At 40.1% G+C, this 25,108-nt stretch overlaps 1 protein-coding gene across 5 annotated transcripts in view; it reads right to left on the bottom strand.

Annotated features, from left to right (window-relative positions):
• Nucleotides 1-25,108, bottom strand: part of erc1b (ELKS/RAB6-interacting/CAST family member 1b) — a 339,387-nt gene that overhangs the window by 64,062 nt on the left and 250,217 nt on the right. For all 5 annotated transcript variants that reach the window (XM_062995237.1, XM_062995245.1, XM_062995260.1 and 2 more), the window contains one exon: nucleotides 19,878-20,025. In XM_062995237.1, the coding sequence (XP_062851307.1) occupies nucleotides 19,878-20,025 (148 nt within the window). The remainder of the gene's footprint in view (nucleotides 1-19,877; nucleotides 20,026-25,108) is intronic.

Genomic DNA, 25,108 nt, shown 5'->3' with positions numbered 1-25,108 from the left:
GAATGAGTACATTACTCCTGTTCTGGAAAAACTTCACTGGCTTCCGATTTCCATACGCATTCAATATAAAACACTAGTTCTCACCTTCAAAGCACTTCACGGTCCGCCTATCTCGCTAAACTACTCACACATCACACACCATCACGCAGATTGAGGTCCTTGGACGCTAATCTGCTTTCCGTTCCCAGATTTAGGCTGTCTACTATGGGAGGCAGATCTTTTTGCGTTGCCGTCCCAGCACTCTGAAACTCTCTGCCCTCTATTCTTCATTCTATCTCTGCTCTTTCTGAATTTAAGGCTTCCTTATTGTACAGTGACCTTGAGCTGGGTGAAAGGCGCTATATAAGTTGAGCTTAGTATTATTATTATTATTAATTATTTAAGTCATACAAGACAAGTTTTATTTTAAGATTGCTTGTGTGTACAGCATCTGCTGCTTTCAAAATCCAGCACTATTGTATTACTGACACAAATATTACAAATATTACTGAAATTATTTTGGAAACAAGACACTGATCTCTCATCCACTTAAAGAAGTGATTTAAAAGGACAATTATTTTTATTTAGAAGCTAACAGCTTAGACTTAAGTGCTTCATCTAAATCAAAGGGAAGTGAACGTTATAATGTAAATAATGTATAACGTAAATAATGAATTTACATAATAAAGCGATTTCCTACACAGCATATGCAGTCTGAGAAAAAAATTGATTATATGAAGCTTGGAAAAAAATTATCAGAAGATAGAGACATAGGGCAATCTAATTACTCTTGTCTCCTAAAAGACAGAAAGTCCAGATAAAACACTGTGATCTAAAAACCAGAACTAAAACCCAACAGCCAATCATTTCCTATAGATGTGCTTTTCTGGCTGGTTTTTATGATACATGCTGTTTCTACATTTGTATCATTAGTGTTTATGTTCGCTTTCCAGTGCTCTGATAGCAATGGGCAAGAATGCTGGTCTCTGGTCTCTGGTTTCCTTCTCAAATAAAGAATTCATTATCTCAATTCATAATTTAATGCATCTTCTATGTGACACAATGCTGACTCACAACTGCAAATGTATGCACTCATGATTGGCAGCTTTAACCCTGATCACTAAGGTTAATCTCATAATTGGGGTCACAGCAGTAGGAGCTTCCTAACAGAGCCAGGTAGTCTGGTAGACTAAAAGACATCTGACCTCTCTGAAGCATCCAGTGACCCCTTAAAGAGTTCCTGACCTTACTCGTATTTACTCATGTCTTGTATTCTCGAAACATGTGCTACAACATCCACATATATAAGGAAGCAGTTTTAGAAGCAGGATTAGAGGCTATAGTAGCTTAGTGATATTAGCTCCCAGGTACAGGTTCCATACATCCTGGGTTCCAGAACTGACGGTTATGAGAAGCCAGACTGTAACTGAATGAAAGTATTTCATTGGGAATTGAGCACTGAGTAAACAGTTTACTGATAGCATGCTACACCAGTGCCATTGTGCTCTCTACACCCTTGACGAAGATTACTACGTGAGAACCAAGAATATAACCCTGTTCATTGAGCCTGATTTTCATATTGCGTTTGAGAATAGATGCTAGAATATCCAAAGAGAAAAAACAATGTTAAAGCAGCATGATCGCTATGTGATCAACATGACCTTCAATCAACATTAGTTCTATCAATTAATTTGTGTAGTTTTTCTCAATCTATTTCAACATTTTCCCTATTTTCCCGATCTAGTCATGTCCAATTCCCAGAGTGTAACGTCCTCAGCTGCCACAGACCACCACTCTGGCTGATGAAAGCCACAGACTATCACATGGCCCCTCTGATATGCGCATGGTCTTCGGCTGCTAGAGGCTCACAGTGTGTCACAGAGAGCCGTACTGAGATCCGTAAATCAGCCATCAGGGGTTGGAGAGGTTGCTGCAACAAGGAAACGTTTCACCTTTCCCTCCTTCAGGCACAGCCAATTGTGCCAATATGGACGTCCGGCCAGAGGATAGCACAGCTAAGTGCTTGAGAGCTCAGCAATGGTGGGCTTGCGCATTAGAACACAGTGGCCACTAAATTAGACGACATTTTCAGATCTGATCCAGCAGCCACTTGGAAAGTGGTTTGATGTTGACAGACATAAAACAGATTTACCCACATAACCATACAGTGGGAGCTGCGGTCCAAAGTACAGTGTTTTACATTACAAAGCATGTATCCCCACAGTAACTTAAAAGAAATTTGCAAAAAGCAAAGGCTGCTCGAGTGGCAGACCTGTTGATCTCGAGTGGCAGAGCGGTCTATCACACTTGCCCACCACCGCTGAGATCTAGATTTGAATCTACCAAATGCTACTGGCCGGCTGGGCATCTACCCATACATGATTGGCTATGCCAAAAGATGGGGATAGCTGAAGCCCTGCGATGGATTGCTGCCCTGTCCAGGGTATTCCTGTCTTGTGCCCAGTGTTTCCCAGCTGGACTGAACCTGCCACAACCCTGACCAGGATGAATCGGTTGAATAAAAATGAAATGACATACATTTCTCAAATTTTTTTTAGTGTCTGGAACAGGTTACTTTTTTGTATAGTGCATCAGATGAGTCTTTACTTGACTCCTTTCTGTTGAAGCACATTGATGACTCTGACCAAGTGAATCTGATCCACTCAACCTATGCTTGTTTAGGTTAATGCAACTGCAGCCATTGTTCACCTGTTATACACTCACTTAGCACCTATTAGCACCAAGTACAGCTATCTGATACATATATTCATTCATTATTTCATAAGCTCCACCTACAATACAGATAAACATCATGGGTATACATTTACTGACTGTAAACCACCTGTTGATCTGTGCACTCCCTGTGTCACCCCCTGTACCACTTATATCATTGAAAAGGAAACCCTAAAGAATGCCAACTGTCAATTCTCATCTTTGCAAGTAATAACTTGATAGAAAAGCATTGGTAGCTCAAAGGTTAAGGTGCTGGGCTATTAATCTCAAGGTCGCTGGTTCAAGTCCCACCCTCAGAAATTTGCTATTGTTGGGTCAATAAGCAAGGCCCTCAAGCCTCAATTGCTTGCACTGTGTTCAATCAGAAATGTACGTCACTGTAAATAGAAGTGTGTGATTTATGCTGTAGATGCTGTAGTGGTTGGTATAAGTGCATCAGGTGTAGCAGTGTTGTTGGGATTTTTAAATGTTTAAACCTCCTGGCCTTCCTTCTTTATTAGGAACACATACTCTGTTAACACATGTTGTTGGTGTTCAGTTGTTATGTTGAGGATTTATTTATAATGTATAACAATGTACTAAATTTTAGTAGAAGCATCTTTACTTTTCACCTCTAGGATGCTGGATTCAAACTGCCTTGAAGCATGCTTAGTAACGGTGAGCCTCTGTATTGGCCAATGCTGTAGAAATTGTAGAACTAATAACTAGAACTAGTAGTTTTTAGGAACTGATCTCTCATTCACTTAAAGAAGTGATGAAAGGTTTGGACAGTAACAAGTAAATTAGTTTAAAAGCAGATCAATACAGGTCATAAAAGGACAATTACTTTTATTTAGAAGCTAACAGCTTAAACTTAAAAGCTTCACCTAAATCTGTGATTCAGTTCTTCCCTAACTAAAGCCAGAATTAATACTGCGAACAGTCTCAGTTACTCGAACCAAATGTGAAAACGGCCCTGGAACTGTTTTGGCCAATGTGGTTGTTCTTTATTCTCTTAATGTGAAGCACCCTGACTTATTAATGCTGTTTGACATTAATGCTATTAACTCTTAAGGAACTCTTTAATGGGTCAGTATGGCTGTAACTGCTCTCTTCATATTTATGTCTGGATTTCAATGTTTCATAGAGCCATAATGGGCCACCAATAAAGCCAAAGTATGAATGGTGCACTTATCCTACTTTTTAGTAAATGAGTGAGGTAGTGGTTCCATAAGAGGTGTGCAAACGTGCTCAATATTTCTGGAAAAATATGCTTAAAATTCCTTGTTCCATGAATTGAGCTCTCTCCCTGGTCACCTTTAAAGTGTCTCAGTTCAGGTGTGTAAGATTGACACACATGAATGTGCTCATACTCTCCATTCAGCATGCTTCTTTTTATTTTATTTTCCTTAACTGTTTTATTCTGGTCAGCATTTTTAAAGCTCACTTGACTGTAGACAGTGTCAGCAGTGTTCCATAAGTCGGATGAATAGCAGAGCTGTTTGGTGTGGTTGTTGGATTGAATCTGACTGCCTACACTCCCTGCACGTTGACATTATGGGTTGTCTTTCTAACCTCTGCGAGAGAGACCACTATTCCATGTATTTTAGGCTTATATATATAATTGTTTGTAAATAATTGGGTTGTCTTTCAATGCAGACAGTATGAACCTAAGATATTTCATTTTTGTTTGGTCAATCTAATATCATTTGTTAATAAACATCCATTCCTGCATTTCAGGCCTGAATCACATTCCAAAAAAGTTGGGACAGTGAAGGATTTACCACTTTTTAATGTTGCCATTCTTTCTCACAACACATAAAACACGTTTTAGCACTGAGAATACCAAGCGATTTAGTGTTTCAGGTGTTATTTTGTCTCATTCTTCCTGCAAACATGTCTTAAGGTGTGCAACAGTACTGGGTTGTTGTTGCATTTTTCATTTTAAAAGTCTCCACACATTCCATACCGAAGACAGGTCAGTACTGCAGGCAGGCCAGTGCAGCACCCATACTGTCCATACTTTCCATACTGTACAATTACGACACTAAGATGCATCAAGACTGAATACAAAAAGCAATAAAGGTTGAAAGCCTTGCTCAACGATCCAATATCCAACGATTCCAGGTGTCAACCTGGAAATGGTAGGGCTTAAATTGGAATTCTGTGATTACTGCCAATGCCCTAATTCATGCAGCCTTGCCAACTGTAGTCAATTATTTATGGCTTTGTTAGCTCAATGGTTAAGGTGCTGGACTGGTGATCTGAAGGTTGTCTGTTCAATCCCCATTACAGCCAAGTTGCCACTGTTGAGCCCACGAGCAAAATCCCTTAAAACTACTTTGCTGGGATAACTAAATGTGGCTATGTTCCAAATAGCAGTCTAGCAAGAACGTGTTGAACCACAAGTGCACTTCAAATCGTTTATTGGGGTCATGGTAGCTTAGTGGTTAAGGTACTGGACTAGTAATCATAAGGTTCCCCGTTCAAGCCCTACCATCACCAGCCTGCCACTTTGGGCCCCTGATCAAGGTCCTTAACCCTCAATTGCACAACATACACAAAAACACCACCACCATGTCAGTGTCACTGCAGTGCTGAGAATGATCCACCACCTAAATAATACCTGCTCTGTGGTGGTCCTGACCATTGAAGAACAGGGTGAAAGCAGGTTAAAAAGGTATGTAAAGAAATAGATGGACTACCATCAGTAATTGTAGAAATACAAAGTGCTCTTATATGGTAAGTGGAACTGATATAATGGACAGTGAGTGTAGAAACAAGGAGGTGGTTTTAATGTTATGGCTGATCAGTGTATACTTCTGATCGATAAAATGTCATATTTTCTGAAAACACACAAGGAACATATAAAGAATGCAGGGAGAGACTAAAGCTGGACAATGAAATGAATAACTTCCATCATGGTGAGGAAAATGAAAGTGGCAATTCACACAGAGGTCTGAGGACCAGATGTCCTAATAGTAACTGGTTTACAAAGTTTATGGACATTATGATGAAAACCTGACATGATCCATGTAAAGCTAGCGGTATAATACCATGAAATAAACAAAGAACTAATTAGATTTGTTAAATGGCTTTAAACTAACAGTGGTGGTCAATGTTTCCAACATTATAATCACAAGACTCAACAATCCATTGTTTGTGCTTATCGGATAAGCTTTCCTTTTGATAAACAGACTATAAAATGTTAATCCCGTCCTGTATAATCAGCGGCTGAGTGGAAAATCTCTACAGCACTGGAGTCGCACATTAAACGCTTACATGACTTGCTCAAACAGACATTTAGCTGATGGTGTTTGAGGTCTGAATGTTCTGAAAACACAGCGACTCATTTTAATGCACCCCCCAGCCCCACTACAAATGAACAGCCAGATTTGCTCAGAGTCCAAGAAAAGTTCAGGGCTGATGGGTACAATCCCACAGCGCCCCAAAGGTCCGCTCGCCGCTGATGGATAAGCCTGTGGCCTGCAGCCAAACAGGTTCCCTAATGAATCAACTATTTGTTGATGTTTTTGTTTTCGTATCCCTCCCCCATCCTTGCTCAATTTGCTGCACCCCTTTCTCATCCCTGTTACTAGCTCCAGGGCCCTACGCTCTAATTTAAGGGCAGTGCTATGCTTGGCCACAGCTGGGCTATGAGGCACCTGCAGCTTTGCCCATGCAACAAAACGCCTGCATTTTCAGCCTAGTAAAACGATGCTTTCAAACATGGACAGCAGTTTCTGTCTTGGAAGCAGTACGATGCAACTGGACACACAAACACACTTTTACTTCTCCACACTCATTTTCCCTCACCACCATGTGGTAGCCTTGGCTGCATTAAGGCATTTTAACGTTTTACGTTCTCTGTGGCTTTCTCTGGGACGAAATGGTTTTGTACTGCCACTGAGAGCCGAAACTCTGGCTTTGCTGACAAAAAAAACCCACCAAAAGAGTGCCAACTGTAACTGAGCCTTACAAGAACAGCAGTATTAGCCAGCCAGACTTAGTTATGGCAGCAGATAATCAGAAGCCACAACTTCTGACAGGATATAATTACTGAAAGCCTTCCATAACTTGTGGGAAGTAGCAACAGTGTTTAAGTCTAAGGCTACAATGATACTTTTTAACATAGTCTCAGGGGAGCAACAGACAGTAATTGGTCTGAATCATTTCGTCATTTCCTTACCATGAGGATAGGAACATAAGAGTGTTTGGTCATTAGATGTAACAGATAGCTTTCAGTCCCACTCTTTCATGAGAGTTTTGGAAATGCACATAAAAAGACCTCAATGAAAAAGGCAGAAGTAGAAAATTCAGTAAAATGTTTGCTTTATGCATGGCTGATGTGAAAAAGCAGTGGTGGCTCAGTGGCAGGACGTACAAAAAACAAGACAGAAAACCATTAATTACATGAGACATGACATTTAGTGTCCATGTATTGTTAACATTTACACAAATGGCATTTATCAGATGCTTTTATCCAAAGTGACTTACAATTGAGTGTTAAGGACCCTGCTCAAGAACCCAACAGTGGCAACCTGGCAGTGGTGGGGCTTGAAACCAGCAACCTTCTGATTACTAGTCTAGTAATTTATCCAGGTTTAAAAGCAGCCCAGAGTGAGTGATGCTTAAGCATAGACATGGTTTTAGAATTCCGCACAGCAGTCTAATGTACCAGCCCAGCACTGAGATCTGATGCTTCTATATCAGCTGTGCTGTTGACCATTCAGGTGTCTTTGCTACCGCAATTACTGGCTGACCAAGGCATTGCCACAAAAAGTTAACCACTTATTCAGTTTATCCAGATAGAGTATGTGGTTACCAAGTGCACTAAATAAATGTAATTATGATCTGACTGGTGTGCATGTAATTATAAAAAAAACTAATTGCTATTTTACAGTATTTTTACATTGCTATTATACAGTATATATATTTCAGAATTCAGTCTGTTTGGGTGGGTGTCTATCAGCATGGTATATTCGACTTGCCAGTCTTTGCCCATTTTTTCTTGCAAAAGCGCTTCAGATATGTTCAGATCTTGAGGGCATGTACTGTGCACAGCCCTCTTCAGGTCACCCCACAGATTTTTAATTGGATTCATGTCTCTGCTCTTGCTGGGCCATTCCAAAACTTCTTCTGGTGAAGCCATCTTTTGTTGATGTGTAGATATGCTTTGGGTCATTCCTCCTCATCTTCAGCTTTTTAGCAGGTTTATAAATGCAAAGCATAATGCTGCCACCACCATGCTTCACTGTGGGTATGTTGTTCTTTTAGTGATGTGCAGTGTTGTTTTGCACCAAACATACCTTTTCATGGTCAAAAAGTTCAATCTTGGTCTCATCTGACCATGACACATTTTCCCACATGCTTTTGACAGACTTGATGTAGGTATTTGCAAAATGTAGCCGGGCTTGGATGTTTTTCTTGCCACCCTACCCCACAGCCCAGACACATGAAGAATATGTTTCACATGTAGTACAAAAACAGAAGCAGCTCTTTTAATGATGATGTAGGCCTCTTAGCAGCCTCCCTGAACAGTTTTCTTCTCGATTTTTTTTATTAGTTTTGGAGGAACATCCAGTTCTTGGTAACTGATGGTTTTCAACAGTGAGATCTCTTTGATGCTTTGTAAGCTCTTTATGGACCATGGCTTTTGCTGTAAGATGCAACTAAATAAATCCTACTAGAGCTGAACTTTATATGGGGTTAATAAGAGTCACTAGAATTGATGACAGGTCACTGAATACTAGTTAACATGATTTTGTATGTGATTGGTTAAATCTGAACACAGATTAATCACAAGAGGGTGTGCACACTTAAGCAATCATGTTATTGTAGTGTGCAGTGGTAGCTCAGTGGTTAAGATGCTGGACTAGTAATCATAAGGTTGCCAGTTCAAGCCATACCACCACCACTTGTGGGCCCCTGAGCAAGGTCCTAAGTTCTCAATTGCTCAAACTGTATTCGGTCCCAATTGTAAGTCGCTCTGGATAAAAGCATCTGCTCAATGCTGCAAATGTAAATGTAGTTTTTAATTTAGATTCTCCTCTCTGAACGATTTCAATTTGTATTCAACTAAATCACACAAATTATAGGTCACATTAAGGTGGAAATAAATCTGAAATGATTTATCTTGGCTGGCACTGAAAATGGGTGTGTAGACCTTTTATATCCACCTACATGCTACCCAGAAACCACGTTCGATCATCCACAGTCCATTAAACACATATGCTGCCACACACCCGGTCCACACACCCTGTGGAGAAAACGCACCGTAGCCACAATCACGTACGCTTCATGTGACCTGTGTGCACTGCATATCAGTTACAATTAGCTACCCCTGAGTACACAGAGCTAAAACAAACCAAACACTGGCGAAGACCTTGAAAAGACTACTGGCTGATATAAGAACCCTGAAATACAGTCTCCTTTGTACACACATGCACAACACTGTACGCTGACATACAGTTAACATGGGAAAAGCCAGGAAGTCTCCGCTGTGATCCATCAGTCGGAGGCCGAGCATTATGACGCATAGCAGAAGGGGGTAGACCACACTAACCATCCCACACCTCACACGAGACAGAAAGACCACTGTGAAGGCTGAGAAACCCGCTTAGCCACTGGGGTGTCATAAAGATTTCAAATATGAGCAGGAGGAGCTGGAGAATGATTAATGCGCTGCACCATGCTAAGCTATAACCGCCGGGATTAATGCAGCTTCTTCGGTCCGTGTAGGGGCAAAGAGGATACATTTTATGGCATATCAAATGTTTTATGGACATTTCATGCAGGTCAGGTTTTTTTTTTGCAGGCTTTAAGCCAGCACAGCTTTTAGGCTGAGAGAGGGGTAATGGTTGCAGTGGATCACAGTGTTGAGACCATCTTCCCAAACAGAGTGTAGAGTATTAGCATGGTAATAGTTTAGTGCTAAGGCTGAGAGAAAATGAGACTGGCTGGGTAAGAATAAGAACCAATGTGTGATGGTTTTGCTAATTCAACTCCTTTTCAGTGTCTTAAAGCTTAATTAAGTCTTTAAAGTTATTACAAAGTGTCTCTTAAGACCACTTTATTCTGGTCAGGGTCGTAGTGGGTCCGGTTTCTCTAAAATCGCTGGGCGCAATACAGTAACACACCCTGGACAGGATGCCCCCGACTTCCCCCAGCAAAGTCAATCCTGTTTGTATGCAGAAATCTGACCGGCTGATAGCACCACTGGGGATTTGAACCCTGGATCCCAGCGGCAATAGGCTAGCATAATTTTACCACTGTGCCACCAGAGCGCAGAGAGGTATAAGATTTCGTTCAGAAGAATAGTCTTGGCATTCTTTATAGACATTGCTAGTTGTTGTAGGTGTGTTTTTTGTATCTCAGCTTTGCTATTGTCCATCTGCTACACTGATATTACTGGCTGTGTCTGTTTATTATTGTTTCATGGTTCAAAGGGCCAGTTGTAGCCTAGCGGTTAAGGTACTGGACTAGTACCTAGTACCCAAGTCACTTTGGATAAAAGCATCTGCTAAATGCCAAAAATGTAAATGTCAATTATGGCCTCTGCTGGCTGGTCAATGGCGCCTGCACACGGCTCTCTGTGTGAACCCGTCTTTAGCAATGAAAAGAAGCATTTGACAACTGCACACATGTCGGAGGAGGTGTGTGTTAGGTACAGTCCTCCTCTGTCAGGTTAGGGGTCAGCAGCAGTTAAGGACATACAACTGGGTAATTAGACTAGATTGAGAGATTTTGTTTGTTTGTTTTTATAACAGCATGTCATATATATGACATTCATGGCAGGAATGAATGTTTTATGCTGGTTTTATTTCTTCTGTATTATATATATATATACAGTATATATACAGGTATATATATACATATATATATATATATATACATATACAGCATATATACATATATATATATATATTAGGGCTGTCAAACGATTAAAATTTTTAATCGCGATTAATCTCAGAATTTCATATAGTTAATCGTGATTAATCGCATTAAAAAAAATCTGTGTAAATGTTATAGAAAACAAGGATTTTTAAGTGAAATGTTACAATTAAAATGGTGAACACATTTTATGCTAAATGTACTGATGTTAAAAACTGCTGGGACAAGAGAAAACTGTAAGGGAGTTTTATTCACTCACATACTAGGCAGTAATACTATCCAATGGTTTGATGGACGTTTCTACACGAAGTGAGTGTGTTTTGACCCTTTGGGGCTTCCATAGTTCATGGACTAACGTGCTTGACTCAGCTGTCCGGTATTCTTTACCGTAACAGAATAAGTTAATAAAGTGTTCTGCTCCCGACAACTTGTGAATATAGCGTGTATTTATTTCTTTATTATGCAAGTGCAAATGCTACGACGCTCTTTTACATTTTGTTAACAAACCGCAAATGAAAAACGGTGGCAAGTCCGACATTAAAACGTTTGTTCTACCAGTCAAGTCTCAACATGAACTAGAAATTGCGTTAATGGCACTATTTTTTTTAATCGCGTTAAATTAAGATTGCGTTAATGCGTTATTATCGCGTTAACTTCGACAGCCCTAATATATATATATATATATATATATATATATATATATATATATATATATATATATATATATATATATATATATATATATATATATACAGGGGTTGGACAAAATAACTGAAACTAAAATGACAGGTGTTTCAGTTATTTTGTCCAACCCCTGTATATATACAGGTATATATATACATATATATATATATATATATATATATACATATACAGCATATATACATATATATATATATATATATATATATATATATATATATATATATATATACAGTGTATCACAAAAGTGAGTACACCCCTCACATTTCTGCAAATATTTTATTATATCTTTTCATGGGACAACACTATAGAAATAAAACTTGGATATAACAGAGTAGTCAGTGTACAGCTTGTATAGCAGTGTAGATTTACTGTCTTCTGAAAATAACTCAACACACAGCCATTAATGTCTAAGTGGCTGGCAACATAAGTGAGTACACCCCACAGTGAACATGTCCAAATTGTGCCCAAAGTGTCAATATTTTGTGTGACCACCATTATTATCCAGCACTGCCTTAACCCTCCTGGGCATGGAATTCACCAGAGCTGCACAGGTTGCTACTGGAATCCTCTTCCACTCCTCCATGATGACATCACGGAGCTGGTGGATGTTAGACACCTTGAACTCCTCCACCTTCCACTTGAGGATGCGCCACAGGTGCTCAATTGGGTTTAGTCCATCACCTTTACCTTCAGCTTCCTCAGCAAGGCAGTTGTCATCTTGGAGGTTGTGTTTGGGGTCGTTATCCTGTTGGAAAACTGCCATGAGGCCCAGTTTTCGAAGGGAGGGGATCATGCTCTGTTTCAGAATGTCACAGTACATGTTGGAATTCATGTTTCCCTCAATGAACTGCAGCTCCCCAGTGCCAGCAACACTCATGCAGCCCAAGACCATGATGCTACCACCACCATGCTTGACTGTAGGCAAGATACAGTTGTCTTGGTACTTCTCACCAGGGCGCCGCCACACATGCTGGACACCATCTGAGCCAAACAAGTTTATCTTGGTCTCGTCAGACCACAGGGCATTCCAGTAATCCATGTTCTTGGACTGCTTGTCTTCAGCAAACTGTTTGCTGGCTTTCTTGTGCGTCAGCTTCCTTCTGGGATGACGACCATGCAGACCGAGTTGATGCAGTGTGCGGCGTATGGTCTGAGCACTGACAGGCTGACCTCCCACGTCTTCAACCTCTGCAGCAATGCTGGCAGCACTCATGTGTCTATTTTTTAAAGCCAACCTCTGGATATGACGCCGAACACGTGGACTCAACTTCTTTGGTCGACCCTGGCGAAGCCTGTTCCGAGTGGAACCTGTCCTGGAAAACCGCTGTATGACCTTGGCCACCATGCTGTAGCTCAGTTTCAGGGTGTTAGCAATCTTCTTATAGCCCAGGTCATCTTTGTGGAGAGCAACAATTCTATTTCTCACATCCTCAGAGAGTTCTTTGCCATGAGGTGCCATGTTGAATATCCAGTGGCCAGTATGAGAGAATTGTACCCAAAACACCAAATTTAACAGCCCTGCTCCCCATTTACACCTGGGACCTTGACACATGACACCAGGGAGGGACAACGACACATTTGGGCACAATTTGGACATGTTCACTGTGGGGTGTACTCACTTATGTTGCAGCTATTTAGACATTAATGGCTGTGTGTTGAGTTATTTTCAGAAGACAGTAAATCTACACTGCTATACAAGCTGAACACTGACTACTCTAAGTTATATCCAAGGTTCATGTCTATAGTGTTGTCCCATGAAAAGATATAATGAAATATTTGCAGAAATGTGAGGGGTGTACTCACTTTTGTGATACACTGTATATATATATATATATATATATATATATATATATATATATATATATATATATATATATATATATATGTATATATAAATATATATATATATATATATGTATATATATATGTATATATATATATATATATATATATATATATATGTACAGTGTATCACAAAAGTGAGTACACCCCTCACATTTCTGCAGATATTTAAGTATATCTTTTCATGGGACAACACTGACAAAATGACACTTTGACACAATGAAAAGTAGTCTGTGTGCAGCTTATATAACAGTGTAAATTTATTCTTCCCTCAAAATAACTCAATATACAGCCATTAATGTCTAAACCACCGGCAACAAAAGTGAGTACACCCCTTAGTGAAAGTTCCTGAAGTGTCAATATTTTGTGTGGCCACCATTATTTCCCAGAACTGCCTTAACTCTCCTGGGCATGGAGTTTACCAGAGCTTCACAGGTTGCCACTGGAATGCTTTTCCACTCCTCCATGACGACATCACGGAGCTGGCGGATATTCGAGACTTTGCGCTCCTCCACCTTCCGCTTGAGGATGCCCCAAAGATGTTCTATTGGGTTTAGGTCTGGAGACATGCTTGGCCAGTCCATCACCTTTACCCTCAGCCTCTTCAATAAAGCAGTGGTCGTCTTAGAGGTGTGTTTGGGGTCATTATCATGCTGGAACACTGCCCTGCGACCCAGTTTCCGGAGGGAGGGGATCATGCTCTGCTTCAGTATTTCACAGTACATATTGGAGTTCATGTGTCCCTCAATGAAATGTAACTCCCCAACACCTGCTGCACTCATGCAGCCCCAGACCATGGCATTCCCACCACCATGCTTGACTGTAGGCATGACACACTTATCTTTGTACTCCTCACCTGATTGCCGCCACACATGCTTGAGACCATCTGAACCAAACAAATTAATCTTGGTCTCATCAGACCATAGGACATAGTTCCAGTAATCCATGTCCTTTGTTGACATGTCTTCAGCAAACTGTTTGCGGGCTTTCTTGTGTAGAGACTTCAGAAGAGGCTTCCTTCTGGGGTGACAGCCATGCAGACCAATTTGATGTAGTGTGCGGCGTATGGTCTGAGCACTGACAGGCTGACCCCCCACCTTTTCAATCTCTGCAGCAATGCTGACAGCACTTCTGCGCCTATCTTTCAAAGACAGCAGTTGGATGTGACGCTGAGCACGTGCACTCAGCTTCTTTGGACGACCAACGCGAGGTCTGTTCTGAGTGGACCCTGCTCTTTTAAAACGCTGGATGATCTTGGTCACTGTGCTGCAGCTCAGTTTCAGGGTGTTGGCAATCTTCTTGTAGCCTTGGCCATCTTCATGTAGCGCAACAATTCATCTTTTAAGATCCTCAGAGAGTTCTTTGCCATGAGGTGCCATGTTGGAACTTTCAGTGACCAGTATGAGAGAGTGTGAGAGCTGTACTACTAAATTGAACACACCTGCTCCCTATGCACACCTGAGACCTAGTAACCCTAACAAGTCACATGACATTTTGGAGGGAAAATGACAAGCAGTGCTCAATTTGGACATTTAGGGGTGTAGTCTCTTAGGGGTGTACTCACTTTTGTTGCCGGTGGTTTAGACATTAATGGCTGTATATTGAGATATTTTGAGGGAAGAATACATTTACACTGTTATATAAGCTGCACACAGACTACTTTTCATTGTGTCAAAGTGTCATTTTGTCAGTGTTGTCCCATGAAAAGATATACTTAAATATCTGCAGAAATGTGAGGGGTGTACTCACTTTTGTGATACACTGTATGTATATATATACACAGTACAGGCCAAAAGTTTGGACACACATTCTCTTCAATGTTTTTTCTTGATTATTTTTATTTTCTACATTGTAGATTAATACTGAAGACATCCAAACTATGAAGAATTATGTAGTGAACCAAAAAGTGTTGAACAAACCAGAATATGTTTTATATTTTACCAACTCTACCTCTGCACAACCCAACTGATGGTCTCAAACACATTAAAAAAGCAACAAATTCCAAAAATTCACTCTAGACAAGGCACAAACATTCATTGAAAACCATTCCAGGTGGAAACCTAATAAAGCTGGTTGAGAAAATTTCAAAGAGTGTGCAAATCTGTCATTAAAGCAAAAGATGGCTACTTTGAAGAATCTAAAATATAAAACATATTCTGGTTTGTTTAACACTTTTTTGTTTACTACATAATTCCATATGTGTTCCTTCATAGTTTGGATGTCTTTAGTATTAATCTACAATGTAGAAAATTTAACCACATTAACCACATTAAATTAACCACAGGAATGAGAAGGTGTGTCCAAACTTTTGGCCTGTACTGTATATATATATATATATATATATATATATATATATATATATATATATATATATATATATATATATATATATATATATATATATATACAGTGTATCACAAAAGTGAGTACACCCCTCACATTTCTGCAGATATTTAAGTATATCTTTTCATGGGACAACACTGACAAAATGACACTTTGACACAATGAAAAGTAGTCTGTGTGCAGCTTATGTAACAGTGTAAATTTATTCTTCCCTCAAAATAACTCAATATACAGCCATTAATGTCTAAACCACCGGCAACAAAAGTGAGTACACCCCTAAGAGACTACACCCCGAAATGTCCAAATTGAGCACCGCTTGTCATTTTCCCTCCAAAATGTCATGTGACTCCTTAGTGTTACTAGGTCTCAGGTGTGCATAGGGAGCAGGTGTGTTCAATTTAGTAGTACAGCTCTCACACTCTCTCATACTGGTCACTGAAAGTTCCAACATGGCACCTCATGGCAAAGAACTCTCTGAGGATCTTAAAAGACGAATTGTTGGCCAAGGCTACAAGAAGATTGCCAACACCCTGAAACTGAGCTGCAGCACAGTGGCCAAGATCATCCAGCGTTTTAAAAGAGCAGGGTCCACTCAGAACAGACCTTGCGTTGGTCGCCCAAAGAAGCTGAGTGCACGTGCTCAGCGTCACATCCAACTGCTGTCTTTGAAAGATAGGCGCAGGAGTGCTGTCAGCATTGCTGCAGAGATTGAAAAGGTGGGGGGTCAGCCTGTCAGTGCTCAGACCATACGCCGCACACTACATCAAATTGGTCTGCATGGCTGTCACCCCAGAAGAAAGCCTCTTCTGAAGTCTCTACACAAGAAAGCCCGCAAACAGTTTGCTGAAGACATGTCAACAAAGGACATGGATTACTGGAACCATGTCCTATGGTCTGATGAGACCAAGATTAATTTGTTTGGTTCAGATGGTCTCAAGCATGTGTGGCGGCAATCAGGTGAGGAGTACAAAGATAAGTGTGTCATGCCTACAGTCAAGCATGGTGGTGGGAATGCCATGGTCTGGGGCTGCATGAGTGCAGCAGGTGTTGGGGAGTTACATTTCATTGAGGGACACATGAACTCCAATATGTACTGTGAAATACTGAAGCAGAGCATGATCCCCTCCCTCCGGAAACTGGGTCGCAGGGCAGTGTTCCAGCATGATAATGACCCCAAACACACCTCTAAGACGACCACTGCTTTATTGAAGAGGCTGAGGGTAAAGGTGATGGACTGGCCAAGCATGTCTCCAGACCTAAACCCAATAGAACATCTTTGGGGCATCCTCAAGCGGAAGGTGGAGGAGCGCAAAGTCTCGAATATCCGCCAGCTCCGTGATCTCGTCATGGAGGAGTGGAAAAGCATTCCAGTGGCAACCTGTGAAGCTCTGGTAAACTCCATGCCCAGGAGAGTTAAGGCAGTTCTGGGAAATAATGGTGGCCACACAAAATATTGACACTACAGGAACTTTCACTAAGGGGTGTACTCACTTTTGTTGCCGGTGGTTTAGACATTAATGGCTGTATATTGAGTTATTTTGAGGGAAGAATAAATTTACACTGTTATATAAGCTGCACACAGACTACTTTTCATTGTGTCAAAGTGTCATTTTGTCAGTGTTGTCCCATGAAAAGATATACTTAAATATCTGAAGAAATGTGAGGGGTGTACTCACTTTTGTGATACACTGTATATATATATATATATATATATATATATATATATATATATATATATACAGTAATCCCTCGCTATATCGCGCGTCGACTTTTGCGGCTTCACTCTATCGCGGATTTTATTTGCAAGCATGTCTAAATACAAATCGCAGATTTTTCGCTGGTTCGCGGATTTCTGCAGACAAGGGGTGTGTTTGAAAAGCTAGCTCTCTCTCTACATAGACGCATTTCACGTCATCCTGTGCGCGCTCCCGATTAGGAGGCTGTTCCAAATCCTAGATGCCTTAATATCCTCACTTCTTAACGTTTCAACGTTATTTTCACTCAAAAATGAGTGTGCATCCAACGCTTCCTTAGTGATCAAGACAATCCCAGAATTCATTGCGGGTCAGGTGCTCCTCTCTCACAGAAAAATAAACATGGCTGAAGGTACGGACAAACAAATGGAGTTCTTTTCAAACGTAAATAAAATATTACTGATTTTTAACTTGTATAAACTTGTACCGAGTGTTTTTATTTGCAAGTTCGGGCTTGTCAGGAAATGTAACCGTTATCGTTACATGAAGAGAGATGTTATATTGACGTTAGCATGCTGTGCTACCTCAATCCATTGGTTTTAATGACAAGATGCTATAAGCCGATGGAATCGGGTTATAAAAATAACCATATAAACACGTTTTTACTTCGCGGATTTTCACCTTTCGCGGAGGGATTACTGTATATATATATGTTTTTAGTTTTACATTATTAAGGAATTGAAGGATTATTTCTATATAATCTTGGGTGAAGATTTATTTTATTGTATTGGGCATATGTAGTTTTTGTCATTCACTGTTGTATTTTGGGCATTCAATCAGGATGTGTTTTATGGTGATTGGTATGTACTAGATTGGGAGGAAAAGGAAATAATGCATAATAGAATATTGGGAAAATGATTTCTGGTGGCTTGACCATGGTTGCATAAGGCAAAGATCATATGTAAGTGCAATAAGAAAGCCTGCAATTTATAAAAGAAATCTACTAAAGTATAGGTGAAGACAATCCTTGGTACTCCTCATTTAGGATGGAACTCAAATTATGTAGAGTCCTAAGTTCTTTGGACTCATATGAGTAAAATGGTAGAGGTGGACTTGACCTCACTTGTACTTATGATAAACAACTCCTGTGTATATGTTGCTTTATGCTACGTTCACACTATATGACTTTCAAGCTGTTCAGATCGCTGTACAGTTTACACTTCACAACTTAATCACTTGTAATCGGGAGTCTTTCAAATCATTGTGGTTTTCACACTACACAACTGATCGGCGGTAGGGGATCACACTACACGATCTATCACCATGAGGAATCTCAGACGAATCTGTCTGGACTCCCAACCTATGTTTTGTCACAAAAACACACGTGAGAAGTGATGAGTTTAATGATACCATGTCCAAAAATGCATGTTAGCAAGAAGCGAGCGATCAAAGTTGTTTGTGCGCTGATGTGCAACGTAAAACAGCAAGGAGGAAAAATAAATGAATCTGGGTGAAGAAGTGGATTTGACCATGTGGCCAGCAGGGATTGTTCTGCAGAGAGAGCTGGAGTTAAATATTTTTTGCAATGCAGCGTTGGTATTATGATTTGGCATGGGTGATAAGTCACAAATACTGTAAAGCCTGTGTATGATGTTGTATTCTGATATAAACTATATTATGCACCTGCCCCATACACTTACAACTTCTCCCCCCGGGTTTCCCCTCACTCTGTGTCTTGTATTTACACTTTTTACACACTACATGATTTTGAGTCGGCGACAGGTCCAGATATTTAGCATGCTAGATATTTTTCTTGAGTCTGCGAGTGAATGGCGAGCCGCTCAAACTGCGAGTCGTTGAACAGTTCACACATGGTGGTCAAAGAGTCGATTTGCGAGCCCAAAGTGAACACTGATTTGCTTCCGAGCTGCCACATCTAGGAGCAACCTGTCGGCGAGCGAAAATCAGGGCAAAAATCGTGTAGCGTGAACTAGGCATTAGGAGTCTGTTTGAAACTCTGAAGTGAGTGCTGCAACAGAGCACAGGTGATTTTTCTGTGCTATGAGATTCAGAACTCATTCAGAACAATTCTCTGAGCTTGTGTGGCCAATGACATAGGAGCTGAGCTGATGTTTTCATTCACAATAAAAGCACATCTGTTTATCAGGAAAGATATACTATGGCCATGAAGAAATGTCAATCATTTTACCAAGACCTATACTAATGCCAGTGTTTGTCTAAGATGACTGCATCACTGTATGCTTGATTTTATGCACTGGTTAGCAACAGGTCTGGAGAAAACTGACAGAAATGGTGTGTGAGGCACCCTTGGCTACTTGCATTCGCCGATGGCTGATTGGGGTCTAAAGTGGAGGTGAGTAATTTGAAAACTGCACTGCCAAGTGGATTTGTGGTTGCACATCTGTACCATGTTAGCCTGTTCTAATCCTGGTTCTATTCCTTTTCAAACGTTCTCCCTATATTTTGTTTCAAAGTGGTTTTTCATTACACATATTATCCCCTAATTAACGTCACAGTGCTGACCACACATATGAACGCTAATCAGCTGGGAGAGGAGTCGGCTGTTGGTGGTTTAATGAGCTTTCCAAAAGTTACATCTTACTGGGGTCATAGCAGTAATATTTTTCATACAAACTACAGGGTCTTATCTGTTTATTGTTTATCATTCATGCAAGGCTGGAATTGTACCTGCTGTTTGAGCTGATGGACCAGTCTGTCTTTCTCTCTCTTTAGAAGAGCCACTTCATCCTGAGTCTTCTTCTTTTTGGAGGCGGACAGTTCCAGTAGTGCAATATTGGCATCCTTCTCACTGATAGCTGCCAGTAGTGCTTCCTGCCTGGGGTAAAGAAAAGACAGTAAATTTACTTCAGTAATATTGGCTTCAACGTCCTGGGTCCATAACAATTGTTTTTAACGTCCAATTTCTTTTCTTTTAAAGCTGGAGGGATGCATTCTAAAAGTGTTTAGTAGTACAGTTAAGTAGTATAGTCTCATTGTTACTTATTTTCAGAAAAGGTTGGGACATTTAGGTAAAATGCAATAAAAGATGAATCTGTGATTTGTTAATTCTATTGAATCTTTATTCAACACACATATTAAGAAAGAAAATATTTCCAATGTTTTTACTGATTGACTCCATTGTATTTAGTAAATATAATATTTGTAAATATACTACGATGTGTTAAAAGTTGATGCCTGCAACATCCTCCAAAAAAGTTGGGACAGAGACGTGTTTATCCCTGAGTTCTATCAGCTTCCTTATTAATGAAACTTTTGAATGGTTTGGAACATATGGTTGTAAGTGGAATTTTTCTCGATTCTTGTTTGATATGAGACTCAGCAGCTAGAGCCATTGTCTGATTCTCCACTTCATGATGCACTATATATTTTCAATACGAGACAGACCTAGACTGCAGGCAGGCCAGTCAAGCAAATGCACTGTGTGTCTACAAAGCCATGCTGTTGTAGTGTGCTGTTGTTGGGACTGTCCGGGAAAAGATGTCATCATGATGGCAGCATGTGTCTTTCTCAACCATGACAGATGTTGGCTTTGGCACCTTTTACTGATAACAGTCTGAATGGTTCTTTTTATTTTGGCACATAGAACTCAACATCTGTTTTATCCAAAAACAAGTTGAAATGTGGACTCGTCTGACCACAACACTTTTCTGCTGTCTTTCGGTTCATCTGAGATGAGCCCGAGCCAAGAGAACTTGGCAGTGTTTCTGTTTAAAACTAATGTTTGGCTTTCTCTTTGTGTAAAAGGTTGCATTTCTTGATGCAGCAACTGTGTTAAGTGACAACAGTTTTCTGAAGTACTCCCAGGTATGGAATGTGTGGCTATATTTATGACAGTATCATGATGGTCTCTCATGCAATGCCATCTGAGGGCTTAAAGGTCACATACATTCAACAGTGGTTTCTAGTGATGCCCGACACAGACTGAGATCTCTTCAGATTCCCTGAATCTTCTCACAATATTATGTAAAGTAGATTGTGAAAGATCTACATTATTTGCAATGTTGTGTTGAGAAATGCTCTTTTTGAACTGATTGACAATTCTCCCTTAAATCTTCACACAAAGTGAAAGGTGGTGAGCCACAACCCATCATTGCGAGCACAGACTGAGCCTTTGGTGAATCCTCCTTTTATACCCAATCATGATTCCCCACCTGTTACATATTCACCTTATTGTACAATGCTTCAAAACTATGTAACTTTTATATTCTATAATTTTTTTTTAACATTATCTTGCCCCTGTCCCAACTTTTTTTTAAATGTGTTGCAGATTGTTAATTTGAAATGGGTTCATATAACAAAGTACAATGAAGCTGATCAGTGTTTCTTACTACTTTTGTCAGTTATGTAAAGATTCAAAAGTATTAACAAATGACAGATTTTTCTTTTTATTGCAACCATTTACCCAATTGCAGCTCGGTTTTTTCTGACATATTACAAGAAGAACCAATTAATTGGAGAATACAATTATGCTCAGAAGACTTGAAGGTAAAAGAGCAAGAAGATGGCCAGGAAGAACAAGATGGATGGATACAATTAGAGGAACAGTGAACAAGCCATTAAGAAGCATGACGACCCAAGCAGAAGACAGGATATTCTGGAGAAACACTATCCATATGGTTTCCAGGAGTTGGAATCGACTCAACGGTGCTTAATAATAATAATAGGAGAGTATTTAATAATCCTGCTAGATGTCATACACTGCTTTTCTTTAAAATTAGGTCTGGAGAACAAGAGGCTCATGGTAAAACACCATGGTTTTTTTGGTTCCTAGTGATTTATTCGACTTGACCTCATTTTTATTTGTTGTCTGGTTGCATGGTAAAGCCATTTTTCATTTTGTTCTTCTTAGAATGACACATTTTTGTAGATAAAGAGTTACATATATATTTAAACTCTAAACACTACAGTATAACGCCATTGGATGCATTTTTTAATCTTAACTGTACCATTGCTTCAAACAATTATGTTTCTGAGCAAAGAGAATATTAGAAAACACAAGCGAAGTAAAGAACAAAGTATTTTCGCCAAAACGCATAGACTTGACAGAAAGAATGCTCACGAAAATCTTTGTAATTAATTGGATTCGGTGTGTACAGATCAGAATACAGCTGTGTTAGAGGGTTTCTTAATCTGTTCTATGGACACTGCTGGGTCAGATTCAGTTACAGAGGAAAAAAGTTGAACACTTTGCTGCTCACGTTTATGGACAGAGGAGGTGGAAAAAGAATAAGAGTGTGTCTGGACTGATAGTAGTGGCAGGGGAACGTGTGCAGCAGAGGCAGCCGTGATAAGTTCCAGAGTATCAGTGGTGAGAGTGAGACGACAATGACAGCTCAGTGTGTGTCAAGCAAATCTAGCCTAAGCTTCACTATATATTTCCCCTGTCCTGTGTGCTTAAAATGTTCCTCGTTCCATTTCTACACCACGTTCATCCAGCTGCTAAACACGCTCGTCACTCCTGACATCGACATGCTTGGAGTGCTAAATCCGGTTATGTCCATTTTAGATGAGTGAATATAAATATCACCACAATCTGAAGAAGACTAGTGAAAAAAAATCAATTCCTAGGTTGTGGACATGTCTCAAAAATGCAGTGGCATTGATTTTTTGTAAGCTAGTTAAACTTCTGTTACTCAGCACTTATGCATTACAAAAGACAGAATCTTTAACCCAGTGTAGAAGCACAAAGAAGTAGTAATGACCTACTGGCATGTCAGGTCTTAGATTCCTGACTAAGAAAAGAAAGACTAAACCCAGTAAATTGGAGAAAAAAAAAACAACAACTTGTGAACAGTAGTTCAGTCTAGGCCTACATGTATTAATGCTATCTATCCATGATATCTTCTAAATTCGACTTAATTTTATTAGTGATGCGCTCTCTTAATCCTAGGTTCTGTCAAAGGATCTAGAATTTGATGCCTGTAAGAAATAAACTGTGCCCCTAATCAACAATCACTCTTCAGCCCATTTTCCATTCCATGTGCTATTATCTGTTTCTGATTGCACAAGGGTACTCGGGACAGTCAGAGGAGTTTAATGAAGGTGAGGTTGTGATGGCATTCTGGGCCAGATGCTAAGAGCAAATCAAGCTATAATAACTGTAAACAATAGTAATAGCAACAGGTATAAGATTTTAGGTTTGCATTCACAGCTTTAATAAAATAATTAGCAGTTGGGTTTTAAATATAACACTTTATGGTCTCACTCTAGTGGAGAGTCCATTTGACCCATTCAACCGGCTTTGATACGGCTTGCTCGCTGGTCATAAAGGATAACCAAATTTAGCACAGGTACTTGGGTAAAGTATGGATCACTTGACTATGGAAACAACTACTTAACGTGGGATCACAAATTTAAAAACATACAATGCCATAGAATACCATGAAGTAGGAAAGGGGCATTAGACTGTATTGACACAATAAAAGGCAAAACCACATTGCGCTGGCTGTGCCATTGTTTTCTATAGAGGAGGGACAGTGGTAGCCTATCAAATAAAAGGTTGAGAGTTCGAATCCCAGCTCTGCCATGTAGCCACTGTTGGGTTATTGAGCAAGGCCCTTAACCCTCTTGGCTTCAGGGGTGCCGTACAATGGCTGATCCTGCACAATGACCCCAGCTTCTAGACATGCTGGGATATGCAAAAAAAGAATTTCGTTGTACTGTACACATGTATATGTATATATGACAAATAAAGGCATTCTGTCTATCTAAGACAGCACCTTGAGTGTCTTAAGCACATTTACATTGTGTGTCAATTTGGAGTGTTCAATGTGGAATCTTGTAAGAATAGTCTGGTTTAGACAACTATCCATTCTAATGTAGGATTTTCCTACCTTCGATTCAATTTCAAACAGTTTGTTGTGCGGTTTACTGTACCATTCATTTTCCTATTTGTTTTTTATTTTCTATTTTTTTTATATATTTTTTATTTTTTACCCCTTTTTCTCCCCTTTTAGCGCATCCAATTGTTCAATTAGCATCGTGCTTCCTCTATGTCTATGCCGAACCATGCCCTGACGGAGGTGATTGAAGCTAACCCGTATCCCCTCCGAAACATGAGCAGCAGCCAGATGCATCTTTGCCACCCACACATTGACGAGTTTGGCGCCACCTAGCGTTGCATGCGGAGAGACACACCCCAAGGGCACCCTCTCCCATCTCTGTGTAAGCGCCTCCAATCAGCCGGCAGAGAACGCAATCGCATTCTGACAAAGAGAGACCCACATCCGGTTCTTTGTCCCACCCCCCACATGAGCAACCGGCCAATCGTTGCTCATATAGCCACTCAGCTTCGAACCGGTAAAGCAAGGCTGGATTCGATACCACGCTTCTCAGAATCCAGCCCTGGTTGCAGCGCGTTTCTTTTTACCGCTGCGCCACCTGAGCGCTATTTGTTTTTAACGAGTGAGGAGATTTTTGGAAAGGCGTCTGTGGGGGAGATGGGTCGCGTGGTGATCTTATCTTCCGTCGATGTTCGAGCAATCCGGTCCGCTCTTTCATTGCCTGGAATTCCAATGTGGCTTCAGCAGTAAACAACTTTATATTGTTGTTCTCATAGTTCTTATAGTCTTAAGTAATTCAACATTAAATCTAGTATGGCATTGTGGGGAAAATATGGCATGGCGACTAGTGTGAAATGTGGAGATCAGGTTTGCAGTTTAGACAACAACAGGATTTAATTCACCCTTAGATTAATTAAGCAATACAGTTTCATAAAGCTACTTGATGATCCAGGTGATGGTCGTTGCAGAGCTTTCTTGTTTAATACTAAAACAGATTTCATTCCAAACTGCACATTAATAAACTGTCAATACTCAGTCAGTATTGTCACTAGTTCATTATTTTAAATTTGGCACTCCAGCAGAAAGCGGTTTTGTCATACATCATGTGAAAGATGT

This window comes from Trichomycterus rosablanca, chromosome 1 (genome assembly GCF_030014385.1).
Source record: "Trichomycterus rosablanca isolate fTriRos1 chromosome 1, fTriRos1.hap1, whole genome shotgun sequence".
Classification (NCBI taxonomy): Eukaryota; Metazoa; Chordata; class Actinopteri; order Siluriformes; family Trichomycteridae; genus Trichomycterus; species Trichomycterus rosablanca.
Note: the sequence above shows the minus strand (reverse complement) of the source record. Positions and strands in the feature narration are given on the sequence as shown.